Consider the following 21,479-nt stretch of genomic DNA (forward strand, 5'->3'; position numbering starts at 1 on the left):
TAAATGTTGCATTCATTTTATAGCTGCCAGTTTTAAACACTGATCTTTTCCTAAAACTACTGAAAAAGTGGGTTTGGGGTGATTTTTTTTGTTTGTTTGCTTTTTATCCCTGTTGAAATCTTTTAATTTATTCTTTTGGCTTCTGTGAGGCTTTTAGTATACGATCAAAAGTGCACGTAGGTTCTGTTAGAAACATGTGTGACAGAAGCCCTCGTTGGTACAGAAGAGTTTAATTTGATTTTGCAAATTGCCTAAAAAGTGTTAATTTAGATGATGTGTATGTGATACTGCAACCTTTCATGAGAAGGATCCCCCCATGAGTAATAGAATTTGGGTGATAGTTCATGTGTAGGATTAACTGTTTCTTTATCTCTGCCAACCGAAATACTACCTGACCTGTATTTTTGTTTTAGAATCTGTCTATTTCACATATACTTTATATTCCTGTAGATCCTAGGGGGAAAAGCCAGTGCCTTTTAAGATACTGGGAGTAAAGAAATGTGGATTTGGGTCTTGAATCTCCTACAGATAACCTATTTACTTTTGAGTAACCTGGTCACTTATTTGATCTGTTTCTCAGCTGGTTATAAAATAAAGGTGGCTGATTCTTGTATGCCCCAGGTCAGAGCTCCTGAAGCTTGCTGACTCCTTGGATTCTGTAGTTTTGATAGGGGACTGCAGCCAGGGTGTGAACTTAAAAGTTCTTGCTGTAACTTCTTAAGTAGCTTGAGAAGGTTGCTGGGATGTCTGCATTTGCTCTGAGCAACTCAGGCTAACTTAAGGTGCCTTCTTAGGAAAGGAGGGAGCTGCAGTATGGTAGAATAGGGCATAGCACTTCTTTCTAACCAGAGAGTGAATATGTCCACTTGGAAAGGTTCTGCAGGATAGTATGCCACATATTGGGCCTTATCTCCCAACAGCATTTATGTGTCCCAGTTTGGGAATACTGTTTTAACTTCTTCAAAAAAAGTTGCTCTCCTTGAATTAAATTCATCATAATCATCCTTCAGTGTAGTCAGGGAAATGGTTTCTGGTATTTATAGAGGAAGATCTTGACCTAAAGTGTACTGTGTGTGAACCTATTTAGAGAGGGTGTAAGTGTGTGTGTGGGGTATTTATATACACACTAGATAACTGAGAGAGCAACTAAGCTAAAGGTGCATGTTTATTTCAGAGGCCTTGGTGGATATACTGCTGACAGTTGTGAAACTCAGCCCTTCTCTGTGTGAGAGCAGTCACCTTGCTGTTTTGCTGGGTGCCTACGGGGCTACACTGGGTGCTGTAGGTAAGTGTGTTAGCCTGGGAAACGCTTCCTAGTTGATCTGGTTTTCATCTTCCTAGGTGACTGACTTTGGGTTTCATGTTGTTTTTCAGATCAGAAGATACTGCTACTGCTTCAGTTATATGAGAAGAATAATAAAAGTCTCATAAATTCCAGGTAGGCTGACCATCTTCCTGTGTTAAACGAGCTACATGCAAAAAAAGCAGTCTCACGATTGGCATTTTGCCAGGGTCTTATTTTTATCTGAGATTAAACAGTGAGCAAGGTGGAACCTAGAGGTGACTGTTGCTTTTGCAAACATTTTTTCCAATGTATTTCCTATTCTAAATGTAATTCTTATAGGCTGCCCAAACCTGGAGTGTCTGTGGGTTGTCATTTCAGCAGTCCCTCTCTCTCCATAGTAGGAGCCCCTTATAGGGATTTCCTCACAGACGAAGGTCAAAGCATGAGCTGCTATTGTAGGACTCTTTCCCCTTCCCTGTTCCCTTGAGGTATGGGATTTCCTATTCAGCACGCCCCTTACCCTTGTCAGTGGTCTTGCCCCTGTATGCATGATGGCTGGATCTGATTCTTTTCTGGAGAGGAGAGGAATTTGCCAGTGGAAGAGTGATGTATAGCTTCATGCATTAACACATCTACTGTTTGTTTTGGATATTGATTGGGTTTGAGACAGCCTTGTTGGATCAAGTCTTGATCACTGTCTCTTCATGCAGCTGCTGTCATACCTGCTGGAATGTACAGCTCAAATGAAAAAGCATTTTTTTCTGGTAAGTTTAGACTTTGATTATTAGCAGGGGAGGAAATAGTTAATGAGACACCCTCAGACTGAATTTGAAAAGCTTTTGGATGGATAAAAAAAGTGTTGCCAGGGAAACAAGTTCTAGTTTCAAGTTCCCACAGGATAGTAAGTACAAGTGATGGCAAAATTTAAATACTAATTTATATCCTTTGTAATTGCTTTTCACTCAGTGCTTAGCACTTTGTTGACTAATGCCTTTACTTTTAATGATGTTTAAGAATCCTCCTATGGGGTCCAGCTGCTGTTGAACATCACAAGACTTGCAAGAGTTTAGGGAAGTCACTATGGCAGCAGCCAAGCATGGAGGAGATTCTGTGTCTGCTGGATCGAGAAAAGATGATGAAGACAATTCTGTCATTCCCTCAGCATCGCCGCCTTCTGTCACCACAGGTGCTTTGGTTCTGACTGCTGAATTACCCTTCTTTTGATGTGGAAAAAGAGCTTTTCACTTTAGTAATTTCTTCTGTGTGTTCATCTAATACATTCCTATTTGTTTACATCAGGAGAGTAATTTAAATTCAGAGAAGGGCTACAGTTAATTATTTTGAAGCACTTTTCAAATTAATTGCAATATATGGACCACATCTTGTTGTCAGGTGTGATTATGCAGTATTGCAAAGGTGAGATCAGAATTTGACTTCTGTTGTTGAATTTGACTGTCCAAGGATTCACTGACGATGGCCTCTTTGGTTGTTCATATAGTTTGCTAACATGCTTATATATCTTTTTGCACTAGTTGGGAGAAATAGTTTTAGAACTCTTGATAGTGAAAGCCAGTTTTAAACAGAAGTACCTCTCACCCTGTGTTGCATTGTATTTTGCAAGATTTAGTATTGGCTGCTTTATAGTAGGAAGAGCTGGAAATTTATGTTGTCCCTTACAAATACTGGTTTGGTTTGGTTTGGTTTTAGGAGGGACAAAAGCCACTATATAGAGATGAAAGTGTCAGGAGTCTTGACGACTTCTACGATCCTTGTTTTTTGCTTCAGCTCTTCAGTGAACTGACCAGACCAGGTAAAGTGAATGTTTCTCTTTGATATTTCATGTTATTTTACTCTACTGTGGGAGATGCATGACTCCATCTGTAGCTCTAATATTCTCAAAGTAAGAGTTAATACTACAAAGAGATTTGTGTCTGGCTTTGGACAGGAGTAACATACTTCATTTAACCACATACTGCATTGCACTGTAATTTTCAGAATTACTTAAAAGTAACAAGGTGTAAGTAACATTAAGATTTTTTTTGTTTTTTTTTTAAAGCACTTTTTCAAATTGTGTAGTGTATCAGGTGAGATTTGACTATTTGGAAATAGAACAACATAGCAGTAGATGGGCATTCTCCCCTGGAGTACTGTGTCCAGTTCTGGGGTTCCCAACATAATAAGGACATGGAGTTATTGGAATGAGTCCAGAGGAGAGCTGTGAAGATGACTGGAGAGCTTGAGCACCTCTCCTATGAAGACAGGCTGAGAGAGTTGGGATATTTCAGCCTGGAGAAGAGAAGGCTCCAATGAGACCTTACAGCAGCCTTCCAGTGCTTAAACAGGCTACAGGAAAGCTGGGGAGGGACTTTTGACAAGGGCATGTAGTGATAGGATGAGGGGGAGTGGTTTTAAGCTGAAAGAGGATAGATTTAGGTTAGGTATTAGAAACAAATTATTTTCTGTGAGAGTGATGAAACATGAGAAGTTATGGATGAGACACGGAGAAGTTACAGAGAACTTACAGATTGAACACTCTCCCGGGGAGTGTTCAAGGATGGGTTGGATGGGGCTTTGAAAAGCCTGGTCTAGTGGGAGGTGTCCCTGCCTGTGCAGGGGCATTGGAACTAGATGATTTTTAATGTGCCTTCCGAATTCAGACCATTCACAGAATTCTAAGCAGCTTGGAAGAGACAAAACGTAGACCAAGATTTATGTTCTCTTCATACATTACAAAAATCAGCACAATGTAATTATAAAATAGCATAAGAACAGTCAGTAGAGCACGTTCCCCACTGGAAGGTTGTGTCTCTTCCTGGTGAATTTGTAGAGCTGTGCTCTGCATCAGCTGTGGTGTCACAGCAATGCAGTGACTAAATCAGGCATGGGAGGGATGGTACCTTCTGCTGCTTCTGTGTCCCATCTGCAGCTGACAGGCCTGCTCTGTGGCTTTGTTGCTGCATTTTTTTGAGCAGTAGTTGTCTCCTTGCAGCTATGTGCTGAGTGGGAGCTGGGCAGGTTGGAGAATGTGCCCTGCAATGCTGGAGATGTTCTCTGGGCATAAACCAGAAGCCACCATTGCTGGGGAAGAGTGAAGTTGTTTCCTGACTGGAGTGAATCTCTGTGGTGGTATTGATCTCTGTGAGTGACTGGATGCTGTGACTGGTCTGACTGGAGGTCTGACCTGTTACAGGTGGTGGTTATACTACAGGGAAACTTCACCCAGCTCATTCTCCAATCAGACAGATATGTGTGGGACCATTCTGTGTCATGAATAGGCCTGTGCTCAGAATTGCTGTTTGATAAGACCTGCATGGTTCTTAAAAATTAATTTCTTAGCCTCACTTTTGTTTGACATGGACCTGCTTTGCATATATATATATAGCCCTGCTGTACTTCATGGGCACACTGTCTACTTAGAGACCCCTTAAAGATCAAAGTGAGACAATTATTGTACAGAATTTCCTAACCAGCTTCCTCACTATTGTTTATGTTTACCCACTGTGTAGTTACAGCTGGATTTGGCTTTCCACAGCCATATCAGAAATGATTGCTGGTAACTGTCGCTCAGTAAAATCATACATACAGTCCTCCTTTGTTCACCTGTACCCTTACAGTACAGTACCTGCTTTGTCTGTTCTTGGCCTATCCATAGCTATAATTATAAACTGTTCTGCATATTTTTGACAGCAGTAAAAAGAACTGTCTTTCAGTTTACCGAGAGAAAAAAGGTACCAGAACTATTTGGTGTTTGGCAGTAGGAGGGATCTTAGATGGTCCAGTTAATGCTGGATCTCTGGGATAGTTATTGATGAAGAGCATGGACAGCCAGTGTGTTTTGAACCTGGCTGCAATAGTTGGAAAAACCCCTGTTGTCATGTACCTGTCATCATTGCTCACCACCTGGAGGCCACCCCCTTAACTGGTGGGTTGGACTTGGTGGCTGTTTGTCAGCCTCAGCAGCACTACAGTCAGCCAGCAAGGAGGAATGCTGGTGTGGGAAGCAGTGGGGATGAGGGAGCTCTTGTGCACATGTTCTTGCAGATCTGTGTAAGGAGTGGCTGTACTGACACAGGCTGACTCTAAAACCTGAGAGGGGAAAAATTGTTCTCATAACTGCTTCATGCTGAGTGAGAGTCTGTGTCCTGGAGAGGCGTTTTTAAAGGTCCCAAGTGATGGACGAGTTCAAGTCCCATGGTGCTCCTAAACCATGTCAGCTGCTCTTGGAGTTCCCAGTTCCTCTTTATTTATTTGTTCTTTGTACTGACTACACAGTGCCTTGTGCACAGTTGTTATATAACTGCTGAGTTTATAAACAGACTTATTGCACAGTGTTTAATGCTCACTGAGTAAAAAGTAAGTCTGGACTTGGGCAAATAACAACTTCTGTCTAACTTTAGCTCTGATAAGCATCTTGTGGAAAGCTTTTCCATCGTGGTTCTCAAGGTACTTTAAAAAACTGTATGTCAGACACAGATTTTTTTTTTTTTTTAATAATAGCTTGTTATTTTATGTTAGTTGTTGAGCACACTCTCCAAGGTCATCTGGGTGGAAAATATTTCCACTGCATGCTTTCAGTGCAAAAAAGTTTTCCAAATAAATCTTTCTGTGGCTGGCATGAACTTTACCGCTGAAGTGAGGACCTTGGATTTCAATGTGTGGAACTACCCCATAAAATTACCCATTTTGTCTGTCTAGTTGGTGTACATTAGAATTTCTCAAGATATGCAGTCTGAAGAAGAGCCATGTGGTGGCTTGCTATGAAAGGGCATACAGTGCATATTGATCTGTACTGAAGACGGATTCTTTTACAGGGCAAGGCTGTGTCGGTAAGTGAGGGAGAATTCTTTGCAGATGAGTTTTAGGTCATCTTTGCACGTTCACTTGGGTTTTTATGAGCAGAACCATAAAATCACAGAATGGTTTGGGTTGGAAGGGACCTTAGTGATCTAGTTCCAACCTTGCTGCATGGACAAGGACACCTCCCACTAGACCAGGCTGCTCAGAGAAGTCCATTTCCCACTGCTTTCCTTGCACCTTTGCATCTTGTCTGAACAGTAGGAAGTGCAGAGCTGCTTTGTCACAAGCAGAAAGTAGGAAAAAACATAGATTAGGTGTTTCTCTGGGCTCTGTTTTTCTTTCTCCTACCTTGTTGTTGCACACTCCCCTCACTTTCCTCTTGGCAGTCAGGTACCCAGTGCCTGGAAGAAAGGGTACAGATCTGTATCTGTATGAGCTCGAGTGATGTGAGAGATACCCTATGCTAGCAAATGAGGGATCTTTTTGCTCACTAAGAGAATGACTGAGGGGTTTTGAATTCTGCCAGTTCAATTTGATGTGCTGTGCTGAGGACCAGTGTTGGGAAGTGTATGGTAATTGCTGGCATTGCAGTAAGCTGTAAAGTCACTCACTGAAAAGATTTATTACTGCAATTGCCCTTGCTTTGGTCATGTAGCAGTGGGCTGGCTGGGAGGCAGTGCTGGGAGGTGAAGACCCTGTTGTTGCCTTGCCCATAACTGGCAAAACTGGGTAGGAAACTCCTAGGCATGAAACTGAAGTAGGAGTTCTGGCATTTGAGGAAAAGCTGAAGTAAACCAGCTGCTGGTGTGGGGACATAAATATTCTGTGATTTTTACATAAATATATATTTTAATTTATATATATATATATATATAGATAGATAGATACACATATATATATATATATAAGTTGTGGGTGTGTGGTGTGGGGGGAGAAAAATGGTGGACCAAATAGAGGAGGTACTTGTCAGTAGACTGCAGCCTCTTCTTAAATAGGAATATTTGTTACTCATAAACTTCCTCTTGACCTTCAGTTTGAATTCCAAGAAACTATGTGAATATTGTTGCTAAACTCAGAACTGCAACATATTTGTTCTTTAGCTGGTAAAATGCAACTGAGGTGCCATTGTATTCCATTATTGGTCAATGAAATAGAAATAGCACAGGAGATACTCTGGAGGTTTTACATCAAGTCGTATGGAGCCATCAGTGGCTCTTGAATACACACAGCCCTTAAATGAGAAACCCTAAGTCCTGGTGGCAAAACACTATGGGAGATAAAAGTAAATTCAGGGGTGTGTTTTCTGTTTGGCTGGTTACTGTTACTGACTTTGTTTGTTCCAAAAGGGCATGGGGTTACAGTTCAGTACTTTGTTTGGAACATATCTTACCAGCAGAATCACTTGTGCCTGTGTGGCAGGCAGCAACTGATGTTGCTAATGGCTTATTTATGTATTATTCTCCTGTCTGTTCTATTAGAGAAGCTCTTTAGTGCAACCAGGCTTTTCTCTGGCTCTGCTGATCATTCTTTAAGGCATAGACTTGTCAGATGCCCAGAAAATGTTTTGAGGAGGAGATTTTTCCTACTTCTTCTTTGTGCTTAACTTACCTGAAACAGTGAGATACGTGGTGTCTTTACAGAATTTACACCTAACTTTGCATGGTCTAGCAGGCAGAATCATCTCACATAAATGAAATTAACCACATTCATTTTAACTCAGGTAAGGAACTCCTGTTCAGAGTGATTTGCGGGATGCCTTTGTTACCTGAAGGAGCCTTCAACATGCACTGAAGTGATTGTATGGGTAGATCTAGAAATTGCTGTTTATGGTGAGGAGTTTTGTTAAGGGTTATAGTGCTGTTATATACCCTATGCCATGTCAGTATAATACACTGGGTGTTTTTCTTTCATTTTTTCCCCTCTTCCCACACAGAGTGTGTAGTGGCATGTCACAAGTTTGTTGAAGTCAATGCCCTGGGTCTCACAGTAGCTGCCCTTAGCAGCTATGATTCCAACATGAGAGCAGCTGCCTACTTTGTCCTGGCTTCCTTTCGTTCCCACCTGGAAGGAGCTCGCTTCCGAGAGAAGAGCCAGGTGAGACTGAGCTCAGTTGGTAGTTGGCCATTTAGATGTTTTAGGCCATGGACACTTATGGGAGAGTCACTGCATTGCTCACCCATTTGCATGCATGTCGTGAGGGAGCTAAAAGAAGCTTTTTATCCTCTTATTCCAGTGTTTTTCCACCGTGGCTTTGTGTTTCTTCCTGCTATAATCAATGGGCAGTTTTTTAGATATTCTTCGGGATTTTATTTGGGGGAGTGGAAATCCTGATTGGAATGGTATTTGATTTCTGGCCTTTGAACCATCCTAAAAACCTTAGGTATTCATGCTCTCCTATTGTTTGGTTTTTTTTTGGAGTTATGTTATGGTTCAAGCTTTTCTTTCCTGTGCTCTTGTGCTGCAGTTGCTGTATCTCTTGGAAGCTGTGCAAAATGGAATCAGGCAGCCGAACCTCCGGTTTACCTTCTCTCTGACCCTCTACATTGCTCGTGTGGCACAGCAGATTCTGAAGCCAGGTACTGTAACCCACTGTCCAAGTTGAACTCCTGGGGTGGGTCACTTTGCATGGAATGATGTCCTCAACTGATTCTGGAAGGTGAAATAGCCATGACACTGATAGGAGCCATGAAATGTTCTTTCCTGTGTTTCAAAGAAAAACTTCCAATGCATGTGTACTGGAAAAGTGGGAAGTGCCATTTTGATTTGTGTACAAATCAATCTGATCTGTCAGGGATGAAGCCACTACCTCTGTGTAATTTTAGCGTGGAGGTGGGCAGAGGACTGGATGAGTGAAACTAGATGTATGTGCAGGTCCTGTTCAGCAGGTCAGAGTACATTGGCCTGAGTGTCCTTTTGTCCTTAGACACTGAATCTCAACTGTAAGTCTTTTTCAAAGGAGAATCATAGCATTGAGGGGTAGTTCAGTTTGGAAGGGACCTTATGAGGTGTCTAGCTAACCCCACTGCCCAGAGCAGGGCCAGCTCTGCGGGCCGACCACTTTGCACAGAAAACCTCCAGACATTTAGACTGATCTTCAAAGCTGCTAAGGAGGTAGAATGTACAGTTGCCCTCTGGGCAGCTTATTCCACTCCTCATGAGGGACTTAATCTGGTCTGTAGGTTAAAAATCGTGATTTTCTAATGTGAAGTGTTAGGTCTGAAATGTCCATTTTGTCACGCTTGTTAACGTTGGTTTTGCTAAGATACAGACATTTTGAATGTTATCTTCTCACTCGCCTTGAGTGCATTCTGAGCTTTTATTTTGAGGAAGAAAAGTGGAGGGACAGGCAGGCTTGGAGCAGAGGGCCTCTTCACCAAAATTAGTGTTCTGTTCTGACAGCTAGCTGAAACACTGGAAAATACAGGTTCCACTTATTTTTCTGCGTGGTTGTGTATTATGAACATTGTCCTCCTCCACAATAATGATTGTTTCTCTTCACAGAGGAGCACATGTATATAAAGGTAAACAGATTCCTTCTGTCACATCAGTATTTGGACCTGAGGAAAGTACCAGCATTTTTCCAGCTTTTCTACAGTTTTGATTTTGAGGTATTGTAAAAATCTCATCTTGAGTATCCATTAATTCTTCAGCAAATGATACAAAAAAACACCAGAATAACACATAATGAAATTACTTGTGCTGTGTATGCTATGTAAGCACAACAAGCAGAATGTTCTGCCGTAGCTAGCTTACATTCATGTTTGAGTTTAGAATATTAACATTGAATTCAACTGAGGTATTTTAGAAAAAGCAACTTTTAAAGTTCCATTATCAGTGCATATTTGGGCTGCAGAGTAACTGTTCCTTATGGATGTTATTCATTAAATTTGATAGGGATGAAAACTGACAGTTCCATCAAAAGCTCTTAGACATTGTGCTGGCCTTTCCAGTGAACCAGGCTTTTTGTGCTCTTATAAGCAGGTGTTATTTTCAAATGTCTGATTGTGGTATTTTTTTATGGCTTCTAGTACAAAACAGAACGTGAGTGGATTCTCAGATTTCTTGGAGAAGGGCTGCGTGACAAACATTGCTATGAGCTTTATGACTATCAGAGGATTTTCCAGGTCATCCTTTCCTTTTTCAACAGTCCTTTGTGTGATGAGGGGTCCCAGGTAAGAATTAAAAATAAACAAATAAACAAAACCACACCAAAAAATCCAAACCCACAAAAGTATGCATGGTTTGGAGATTTTAAACAAATACAAAGCTGAAAAGAAAATCCCTTCCTTATTTAGTTTGTGTGTCTGTGGAGGGGCAAGTAATTACTTATGACTGAATCAGAGTCACATCCTTGCCCACTGAAATTGGAACAGGTTGCTGCCATCACAGAACCTTACTAAGTTTCATTAACTGGTGGTCTGTCTCTAGTCATATTTTTCCTGCTTTGTGGAAAATATTGTAGGCGCTGCAGTTTTGCTCCTATGGGCAGGGTCTTTGCTTTCTTAGGTCACCTTACTCCCTAACAAGCATGTTACCTGTACAGTGCTTCAGCAGGATGAAAACTCACATGCCAGAAGTTCTCGTGAAATCCATCCTGTTAAAATTATCTCAGGTATCAAAATCTTAGACAAAAAAAGAAATTGTCTTGCTGCCTTTAGATTGCTTTTTTAAGAAGCAATGTTTTCTTGTTTTAGCTTTAAGTTGCTGAGATCCCAGATACCATTCACATTGCTCCTTATTATTCTGAAAGTTTGGTAATTATTAGATCCTGACTATATTCTAATTCTGTGCAATAACAAATTGTATTTTCTGTTTCAGAGTCGTATTCTGGAGATCCTACAAAATGCTGCCCATGTTACCAGAGCTGCCTACGAGCTGATACAAGAGCACAGCCTCCTTACCTGGATACTGCACATCTTAGAGAAAAGGTAACTAGGGAAACACTGGTGAGATGGGAACAATTTTATTGTCCACAGTAGAACAATGCAACTGAGTATGAAAGCAAGGGCTACAGATACAGAGATGGCTTGGTGGTGCTTGTGTCATTTGGCACATAGGGCCTTACTGGCAGAACTTGCCAACTCTGAAGCATTCTCTTGTGTTTCCAAAACTGAAATGAAGATGCTTTCAAATTGTAGAAGAAGGGATGATGGCGGGGTTAGAGGGGGGCTTCATGTTTTTGCTAACTCTTGAAAAACTTGGAAAACAAAATGGCACCTTATTTTAGTCTATGTGACTCTTTTATTTCAAACACTCACAATTTACATCCTGTCATATCACCTCCTACACAGTAATCGGCACAACAATGAAGTTGAGCTCTCTGTAACATTTCTCCTCCTGCTCCTTCCTTCTCCCCTTGTCTGTCTCTCATATACATGCACACATGGGCACAGACACACAAAAAATCTCTTTTGCATAGATTTCTCTGGAAGGTTCCAGCTGTATTTCAGGATTGTCTCTAGTGTGATTGGACTGAGAGGGTTCCAAATACTGCTCTCCTCTCATGCACCTTCCTTGAGTATAATTTGGTACATTTGGAAGTGAAAAAGCCTGGATTTGGCCTCTGGCACCCAGTACTTAATTTGTGATTGTACTTTTGAGAAGTATTCTTCTTGCACCCCCTGAACAAAACTGAGATTGCTTCCACCCCCTTCCCGCCGCCCTGAGAATAACAAAGACAAATATAGTGCCTGATACTGTGCTGTAAGTGTTGCTGTTATTACTGAAAGTCTCAGGAACATAAGGAAGAAAACTATCTTGAACAGGAACTGCTCTAAAAGAGATGGTGGCAGTGGTTGCAATGCAACAGAATACTTGGCAGAGCTCTGTAATTAAAGGTGCAAGTGAGAAACCAGGGGCTGTAATATCCTACTGTTTGTCCAGCTGCAGCATGGAGGAGGACAAGATGTTCAAGAGGGACAGGGATTTACTTGACAGAGTACAAGGGAGTGCTGCCAGGGTGATTAAGGGACTGGAACACCTGGCTTATGAAGAAAGGCTGAGACCTGGGGCTTTTCAGTCTGGAGAGAAGACTTGAGAGGGGATCCAGTTAATGTGTATCAATGCATGAGGGCTGGGCATCAAGAAGAAAGGGACAACCTCTTCTCAGTTGTGCCCTGTGATAGGATGAGGGGCAGTGGATTCAAGAGAGAGCACAGAAATTTCCACCTCAACTTGAGGAAATATTTCTTTACTGTAAGGGTTACAGAGCCCTGGAACAGTCTCCCCATGGAGGTTGTGGAGGCTCCTTCTCTGGAGACTTTCAAAGCCTGTCTGGATGCATTTCTGAGGGACCTGCCCTAGTTTGGTGCTGCTCTGGCCAGGGGGTTGGACTTGATGTTCTTCAGAGATTCCTACCTAACCCTGGCGTTCTCTGATTCTGTGAACACAGGCCTCTGTGTGGCTGGGGCTCCAAAAGGGGCACTCTTGTGTCCTGGTGGGGTCCTGTCTGAGAGACACCTTTTGCCATTCATGGCTCCAAAAGGGCTCTAGTAGAATACAGGTTCTATCCAGGTGATGGACTGGTTCCTGGTTAAGAGCTGACTTCCAAATGTGTGTTTGCTTATTTTGTTTTGTTTATTTTTCAGGTTTCTGGAAAACAAGCTTATAAATAAAATTATTTCCTTACTCCATACTCTGTGGATAACAAATTCAGGGGGCAAGAGAGAAAGCAAGAATCAGTCCCAGGACAACAGGAAGTTTCTTCCTATTCAGCTTGTAAATGAATTTCTATATGTTTTGATAACATTAATCAAACACATTCGGTAAGTTTTTTTGGTTTTTTTCTTTTAATCAACTTGCATTTCAACCTCTGTCCAGTTTGAAATTTATTAAGGCCTAAAGAATTTCTTCATCTCTGATAGTTTAATGCTTTTTTCCCCTTAAGTTTGAACGTTGAGTAGTGAATTTTGATGAGATTTCTTTGACAGGAGTGTTTAGCTACTTAAATACACGGGGAATAAAATAACTCATTATGGACAGTTACTCACAAGTTCTACATCCTTAATTACTGGCCATTTTTAAGGTGCTGTGTTTTATGTTTTTCCTGCTGGGAGACGCTAGAGTTAGCAATGTTATTTGCTGCAAGTCCTACTCTCTGAAAGTTTGGATTTTCTGTGTCTGTACCACGCATGCAAACTATATGAAGAGAAACTGGGCAGAGTTCTACAGGACAGTGTGAAAAAGGAGTCAGCCTTGGTTCTCTAGATCTAGAGCACTTAACCTGTCTGACCACAGCAGTTGCAGCAGGGATAGTAGAAAGCAAATGGGTAACCAGTTCTGTCTGGGTTCAAGATATCACCTTGTGGCAGGCAAGTATCGCCACAGCCTGGAGAAAATATGTTTAGTTTTATTTCCTTGAAATTTTGAACTTTTATGCAAAATAAAGAAGCTTAGGTAAAGCTTCAGACCTCTGGCCTTTTCCCCATGTGCCAAATAGCCTTTGCTATTTACAGGCAGGAGGGCAAAGACTATGTTTCGTGGTCTGTTCTGCCAAACACTAATGGAATGAAGCAGTGGGGATTTGGTAGAAATGAGACTAATTATTACTGGCATCCTGAGAAACAAGAGTGGATGTCTAGAGGACTCCAGGAGGAAACTATAGGAAGTGCCTGTAGAGAGAGCAAAACGGTACGTACAGCATTGATTAGCAAGCAGAAAAATACATGGCAGATTTGCTTTCTTTTCACAGGACTAATTTAGATCTGGCCAAACTGACTCAGTTTTTCAGTACCCTCAGTTCTGTGCTGGAATATCGTGATAAAGTTGTTGAGGCCTTCAGGGGTCTGAACCGATTCACTGTGAATGACAGCGTTCTCTCCACCAAAGAGATCCTCCTGCTGCTCCACAAGTGGAGCATCATTGGAAAAGACCTGCAGCTGCAAGAAGATGTGCAGTCTCTTGCCCAGAAATACCAAATCAAAGAATTGCTTAGTAAGTACTGAAATATTTCAGGAATGTGAGAGTGTTGAGGCTGTTACAAGCTAATTATACAAGTGAGCTTTATAGGAAGCAGTCTTGATAACTGTTGTCAGACTATCTGGTATAGCTTAGGGGAGGAGAAATGCAAAGCAAATTTTTAAGGCTTTGCTGTAGTGACTTTTAACTTTAACTTAATTCTGGATGCTTTGGAGGAACAGCTTTAAAAAGGAAAGGAGCTTTAAAATGAAATTTAGTTGCAGATCTAGTGTTAGGCTTTGAAAAATTATATCCTTAAATCTTAAAAAAAAAAAACCCATCTTAGCACCTGAAGGCTTTGGCCCTCATAGATTTCAACCATACAGAATGTGGATGGGGGATCTGAAAGTGAACTATTATTAAATATATCAGTAAAGTAAGTGGAAATTAGTTTATTTTCCTTATTGTCATCAGTATTGGAAGAAAGCAAAGATATATTTTGACTTGTGTGACTTCTCTCGTTATCTCTGTGAATAAAATGTACTAGGAACTTTGTAGTGGGAGATGTAAACAATGCTGGTTTCCTGCAAATACAACTGCTGCCCTTGGTGCATGTTAAAATTTTTATAGGTTTCTTTAAATGTTCTGTATCAGTTAAACTTATGATGGAATTATCACTGTATTTAAGGGCTAATATAAAAGCTCTAGTTTTGCTAAAGTTTTTCACAACCTTTTATGCCTTTTTGAGGATTTTTAGAGTTACTGTATTATTATCTGTAACTTACTAAATATGCAGTTCTAAAAAAATCTGTTTCTTCAAGCATCAGGAGCTAATAATGCAATGAGAAAAATATATCCTTATATGAATTTTTGTTTCTGATGTTACATTTGAAAAGTTGTCCCCAACCCCCCACAGCCCCTGGAAAAAATTGCTGAAACATATTTAGTTCATTTTAAACTGCAGAGTGTGAAGTAACTTAAATTTCTGATGACTTTCTCAATGACTCCTTGAAAGCAGAATTCTGTAAAACTCTCTGTGCTGTAGGGTGGTGGCAAAGTGCTGTTGCTGTTTGGGAGCTTTGCTGCTCCCAGTGACACAGAGAACATCTCAAGTGATCTAAGGGACAGCAGCCCTGCAGCACAAGGTTCCTGCAGCACAAGGTTCCTGCAGCACAAGGTTCAGCTGCCTGTCTCTTCCCTTGGGGAGTGAAAAATTCGTGTTACTTTGGTTGACAGCAGCGTGCCAGGCAGAGGCTCAGGCAGGCTGTGGCTGGATGCCTGGAGGGAGGCAGAGGGAGCTGCTTTAGCCCACACCATCCAAAAGCACCACAGCTCTGCTGGTCTCTCTTTTCCTAGGCAGGCGTGTGCTGAGCCTCTGCTAGACCAGAGAGCAGGGGCTTGAGCAGTTCTCATGAGTGGTGTAAATAAAAGTTATGCAATCTAGTTCAGAAATGTTTCAGCCGGAGTCACTGGGAGCAGCCTGGAGCCCACGTGCTCTGAATTGCAGAGGCTCAGTTCGGTGGCTACACGGGGCCCTTTTCCTTTTAGCAACTGAAACAACACTCAGTGCTATCTTTCTTGCACCAAGAAAATCCTTCAGAGTATCTGATGTTTGCTTTGGTGGTGTTTTTCTTCCTACAGGAAATATTAAAGAGAAGAAGAAATCTCAAGCCTCACCTCATGCGTCCCATCACATTCGGAAAAAGAATGAGATAGAAAGAGAAGACAACACTGCTGCAGACCTGACAGTTTCTGAGCTAGAGAAGTGCAGAGATCATCTGAATTCCATAGTTGCCCACTGGGAGCCTGTTTTCACAGCACCAGCTACCAAACAGGGAGAGGAGCCTCTCAAACCTGCTGACCTTGCCGATCAAACAGTCAGTCTGACTTGTGCATCCACTTACATAGCAACTAAATGGCTCCTAAAGTCCATGGCTGAGCACAGCCTCAACATGCAAAATGTTTCATTAACTGTGCGGTGGCTGCAGGATTGCATCTTGCCACACCCAGTGGCAGTGCAGGAGGTGCTCAGGGATGAGACACTGAGAAACAGCATCTTCAAGTTTTACACCCAGGTCTGTGATGCAAGCAGTGGGACGGATGGACCCTTGAAAGAGCTCTGTTTGTTCAGCTCAGTCATGCTTCAACTACTGGATGCTCAGAGCCTGACCAACAACAGCTTTCATGAACTTGTGAAAACATTATGCCTGTCAGCAATGACAGAAGAGGACGTGAACAAGAAAGGTAACTCATCTTACCCTTTTCACTCACATTACAGGGTGGTAGTGCTAGAAAGTAGGTAGGTTGCCTGTTTTGTTTTTTTTTTTTAATTAATCGAAACTTGCTGAAGTTCGTCTGTGTCTGTTGGTGCTCACCTCACCACAGAGTAAAAGCCTGTGGCTTGGTGGCTACCAGGGGCTGGTAGCACAAAACAAGGTCACACTGGGGGGGTTTCTGGTAGTACAACTCCTATAGTCCTTCAAAGAAACTTTCCTTTCTAGGACTCGTGTACAACTACATGAAAGGAGGTTGTAGAGAGGTGGCTGTTTTCCTCTTCTCTCAAATAAATAGCAATAGGACTGGAGGAAATGGCCTGAAGTTGCACCAGGGGAGGTTTAGACTAGATATAAGGAAGAAATTCTTTACTGAATAGGCACTGAATAGGCTGCCCAGGGAGGTGATGGAGTCACCATCCCTGGAGGTATTAAAAACCATGTAGATGAGGCACTTCGAGACATGCTCTAGTGGGCATGGTGATATATATATTTATTTATTCATTTATTTCTAATTTTGTGGGTGTGGGATTGCTGACGGTTGGATGTTAGTGGCTTAGAGGTCTTTTCCAGCCATGATGATTCTGCAATTCAAGGAAATTGAGTGCAGGAAGATTTGTCCAAAGGAGGGCAACCAGGCTGGTGAAGGGACTCGAGCACAGATCCTATGAGGAGAGGCTGAGGGAGCTGGGGCTGTTCAGCCTGGAGAAGAGGAGGCTCAGGGGAGACCTCATCACTCTCTACAACTCCCTGAAAGGAGGGTGTAGCCAGGGGGAGGTTGGTCTCTTTTTCCCAGGCAACCCTCAGCAAGACAAGAGGGCACGGTCTCAAGTTGTGCCAGGGGAGGTTTAGGTTGGACATTAGAAAGAATTTCTTTACAGAGAGGGTGATCAAGCGTTGGAATGGGCTGCCCAGGGAAGTGGTGGATTCTCTGTCCCTGGAGATATTTAAAAAGAGACTGGATGTGGCACTCAGTGCCATGGGCTGGGAACTGCAGTGGCAGTGGATCAAGGGTTGGACTTGATGATCTCTGAGGTCCCTTGCAACCCAGCCAATTCTATGATTCTAAAAATGTAATTCCAAGGGGAAAAATTGTCTGGAGCAAATCAGTCCACATGTGTATGGGTTCTGATCCATGTACTGTTCAGTGCTAGAAGTTGATATCAATAGCCAGAGGTTGGATTTCAGACTTTTTTATTTAAAGGATTCAGAAGGTTGTGTTAGCAAGAAACTGTTCTCTTCCCTTTGTGTGAAGAAGATCATGGGCTTGCATGAGCAAAAAGCCCACAAATTTTCCATTGAAATGATTTAAAAATATAGGTCTAGAAGTAAAATGGTTTGGTTTTGTATTACTAGGTGGAAATAGAAGAGTATTCTGACATTTCTCTCATTTTTCTTCCACAGCTGTTTGTGTATTCCTGACTTCTGTTTACATTGGGGACATATGGCTTGGAGCACAGGAGCCAGATATGTTAATAACCCATGTCAAATTGATCTGCAGTAGCACAGATGATAAATTAAACGATGATGACTTGGAAACTCATAAACAAGGCAAAGATACTATCATGCCTCTTTGCAAAACGCTTTACTTGGCTACATCGGGGCATTAATTCAGTGAACTGACACTTAATCTTTAATGTTATGTGCTCTGTTGTCATTGCTGTGAGCCATGAAACCCTCCTGAGCTGTTCTCCATGCAAATCGAACTTGTTTAGTCATAAAGATCAATATTTTATTACTATGTGCAAACTCAGAGGGGAAAATTGTATTCATCATCTCTCAGTGGAACATTAAAGCCGTAATTTTCCTTTTCTTGAACAATATGGGACACTGAATGTTATTTATATCATTTTTATTACTGGCATTTTTAACTTTATGTAGAACCTAAAAGACTGATTACTGCATTGCCTCTGGACTGTATTTCAGTCCCTGTGTAGTTAAAATCCATCCTTTCTCCAGTATAAGATGGGGGGAAAAAGACTGCAGAACTTCACCACAATGTGGGATATGTGCCAAGAACAAGTAGTCAGAGGTTTAGCCACGATGATGTACTGTTCCTTGAAGAACCCAGTTTCTTTCATGATACGTGGTACCAAAACCAGTATGAATAGAAGACTGAACACTGGAATTGCAATGGCCTGGGATTCTTCTTGTTTTAAAACTAAATGGCTTTTTGAAAGCATTTATATTGGATCCGATCTTTCTTTATTTTCCTCTTTTTTTCTTTCTTTTTTTTAATTAAAAAAGCCCTGACCATCAATCACAGCTGCTGGGAACCAAGACCACTCATCTTCTCTCCACTCTGGAAAGATGAGAGATGGAATTAAAACCCAAATGGCTTGCTGCTCATTGATTATACATGTTTTTATTGGAAATTCTGTGTGAAATCTGATAAATATCTCTTGAATTTAGCCTCGAGAGCAGTTTAACGTATTATTCCAAATATGCAGACATGCAGGGCCTGAACTTGAACCTTTGATATGTAAAACAGGATTTATTAAAGTGAGTCATGAATATGTGATGTGCCTGGCTACTCTGTACAAGTTCTGTACAGGGAAAAAATGAGAAATGCACACTCCTTGTGATGTTTATTTAATTTGTCGGGGTTTTAAAATAAAAAACCATGAGTTGCAAATAATGAGGATTGCTTCTACATATAAGTATTTGTGTCCTAAAAAAGTCCTCATATCTATATTGAGACTTGATTTTAAAATAATTATTTCTTGAAAAATCTGCAAGCCCATTAGAGGCAAAATTTTGTGTCATACAAAATCCCGAGGGTCTGACAGCAGGAAATCATCTTTGCAGTGAAAAAAAAACTCGTTTCATTTAAAAAAGAAACCAACAGGCAAAATGAAACCAATGGGGTTCCATAATGAAAGATGTCTTTCCATCTCATCTAACTGGAGAACAGTGATGACAATATGGGGAAGGAGTTCTTCAGCTGTTTTGAGGGACTGTGCACATCCAACAGTGTGGAACAAAATTATCTTTAAGGTCCCTTCCAACCATAACCATTCTATGATTCTGTGATCCTGTGAACTTTTTAATCCCATTTTCCCCCCTGTCCTGCTGAGGGGGAGTGGGAGCAGCTGGGTAGGTATCTGGTAGCCAGCCAAGGCCAACCCACCAGGACGTGTATTGTGCTGAGCCCCTTCCAATCCTTTAATAAATTATCAAACCCCAGATCCTAAATGCCACAAGGCAGTTGTTAACATGCTCTGCAACAAGTTTCAAGCCCAGAATGATTTTGGGTGTGCACTTGGAAGTGTGCATGTGCACACCTTGCAGTGGCCTTTCCACAGGCCCTTTGGCTGTGTTCACTTAAAAAACAAATTGTGCAACTGTGGCACCTGCAGGAGCACAATTCATGTGCTGAAGCTCAGTCAGTTGGAAGAGTGGTTCTTGAGTGACATCTGATTTTAGAAGTAGGTGGAGCAGATGCACACCTTGGTGTTTTCCTCTGTGGATGGAAATGGTGATTTCTGAGTGCAGTTTTGTCACTGCTAAAATAAGGCAGATAACTTTCAAGCCTATGGAGGGCTTCAGCTAATGAGAGGCACGGTGCTAGAGAAGTGGAAAGTAGTAGCAGGAGGCTGTGAGCATGACTGGGGCAGCCATGTGTGTTGGTGATTTGCTTACAGTAATCCTGACCAGTTGCACATGAATCCACCCTAAGCACTCATACTCCAAAGATGGTTTTCTGATGGCCTTAGCTGTTCAAGAAGGCCCAGCAGTGAGAAGTTCCTCCCTAGCTGGTGATGTTTTGTTTTCTCCAATACTGCCGTTGCCAAAACACTTGGAAGTTGGTGGAAAGGATTGTTCACACGCTTATCTTTTTTTAAATGGTAGTTCTGGAAACAAAAGAACCACAACTAAAAAGAAAATTAATGCAAATGAATTGACAATCCAAAGCTACCAGCCTGTCATGTGCAAGATACATAGCTCTTATGTGCTTATCAATAAAGAGAATGTAGTGCAAGTGGCAACTTTTAAAAAATGCAGCTTAGTCTCTCACTGCCTCTTAGCATTAATGTATTTTAATAATGTGACAATTAGAAGATTATTATGAAGTGCTTTTGGAATAATGGTCAAGTAGCTTTAAAAGCCATAGATGGTTAGCAGCTGAGTGATTTGTGCGTGTGAGTTGCTGCCAACATATTCAAAATGCATTTTAATAAATTAAATAGATGTAGAGTCATTATTTTAAAAAGTTAAGCTTGATTAAATAAATTGTGGAGAGCATTTGGAAATGGAAAATTTGCTGCATATGTAGGCCTACGTTTTACAGCAATGAGTTTCTACAGTACAAACCAAGTTACTCACTTCAGTGCTATTGCAGTGAGTGAGAACAATGTGGCTGAAGCTCCAGAGTGCTCTGTAGTGGGCCCGGTGGTCTGGGCTGCCCTCACAGAAGTCATTGCCAGGACAGGCCTTTTAAGCCTTTTATTCAAAATTCACAAAAACTCAGTGACGTCAACAGCCTGGAGGAATACACTGCTTCCTGTTGCACCTGCTGTTTAGACCATGTACAATCTGAGCTAGGTTGGACTGGATGATCTTGAAGGTCTCTTCCAACCAGAGACATTCTGTGTTTCTGTGACTTGCAGGTGGGGCTGCTTGGGATTTGAAATTGATCTCAGTGAAGGGCTGGTGGTGCCGGCGCTCAGGTGAGGACATGTGGAATGTTAGCAGGAGAGGACTTCATGTAGCACGTGCAGTTGGGCAGAATGATGTGGCTTTTGTGGGGGTAGTGTTTCGTGGTAACATTTTTACAGAAGTCAACTATGTGAAATAACAGGATGTGCTGATTTGGGTCCCACTTCCCTGACTGGTGAGTGAGGCATTTCAACCATCTGTGAGTGCTGCAGACCATGCTGGGAAGGCCTCTGCTAATGGAGGACTGGGGGGGGAAAAAGGGGAAATAAAGTGCTCAGTGTGGACAGCAAAGTACTGGAAGGGCTTTGAAATGGGTACATAAGGAAATGTCACAAAAGGAAATGCATTTCTGTCTCCCCCACTTCCCTCCTCCCAGGTTAGGTGCTGTAAGATAGGCTTGCATTTTGCATATTATTTATTACTATCTGTACACTTTGTACTATATGCCTTTTGTTTCCAGGTAATTTAAAGGGTAAAAAAACTTAAAAGTCTCTTAAGTGGTTAAGTCAAGTTCCAGTGCAACGAACGACAGACCAGTTGTTATGGGTGTGAGTATTCATGTCTTCCAG

The 21,479-nt window shown here is 41.7% G+C and overlaps 1 protein-coding gene across 1 annotated transcript in view; it reads left to right on the top strand.

Moving 5' to 3' along the window:
- URB1 (URB1 ribosome biogenesis homolog) overlaps positions 1-18,984 on the top strand; it is a 56,626-nt gene extending 37,642 nt beyond the window's left edge. The window contains 14 exon segments of the mRNA XM_071754531.1: positions 1,175-1,285; positions 1,375-1,438; positions 2,300-2,471; positions 2,993-3,095; positions 8,016-8,176; positions 8,547-8,658; positions 9,584-9,690; positions 10,111-10,254; positions 10,901-11,010; positions 12,670-12,846; positions 13,773-14,014; positions 15,620-16,222; positions 17,656-17,837; positions 17,839-18,984. Coding sequence (XP_071610632.1) covers positions 1,175-1,285; positions 1,375-1,438; positions 2,300-2,471; positions 2,993-3,095; positions 8,016-8,176; positions 8,547-8,658; positions 9,584-9,690; positions 10,111-10,254; positions 10,901-11,010; positions 12,670-12,846; positions 13,773-14,014; positions 15,620-16,222; positions 17,656-17,837; positions 17,839-17,874 — 2,324 coding nt within the window. The 3' untranslated portion in view covers positions 17,875-18,984.
- Positions 18,985-21,479: the final 2,495 nt, after the last annotated feature.

Source organism: Heliangelus exortis, chromosome 1 (assembly GCF_036169615.1).
Source record: "Heliangelus exortis chromosome 1, bHelExo1.hap1, whole genome shotgun sequence".
Classification (NCBI taxonomy): Eukaryota; Metazoa; Chordata; class Aves; order Apodiformes; family Trochilidae; genus Heliangelus; species Heliangelus exortis.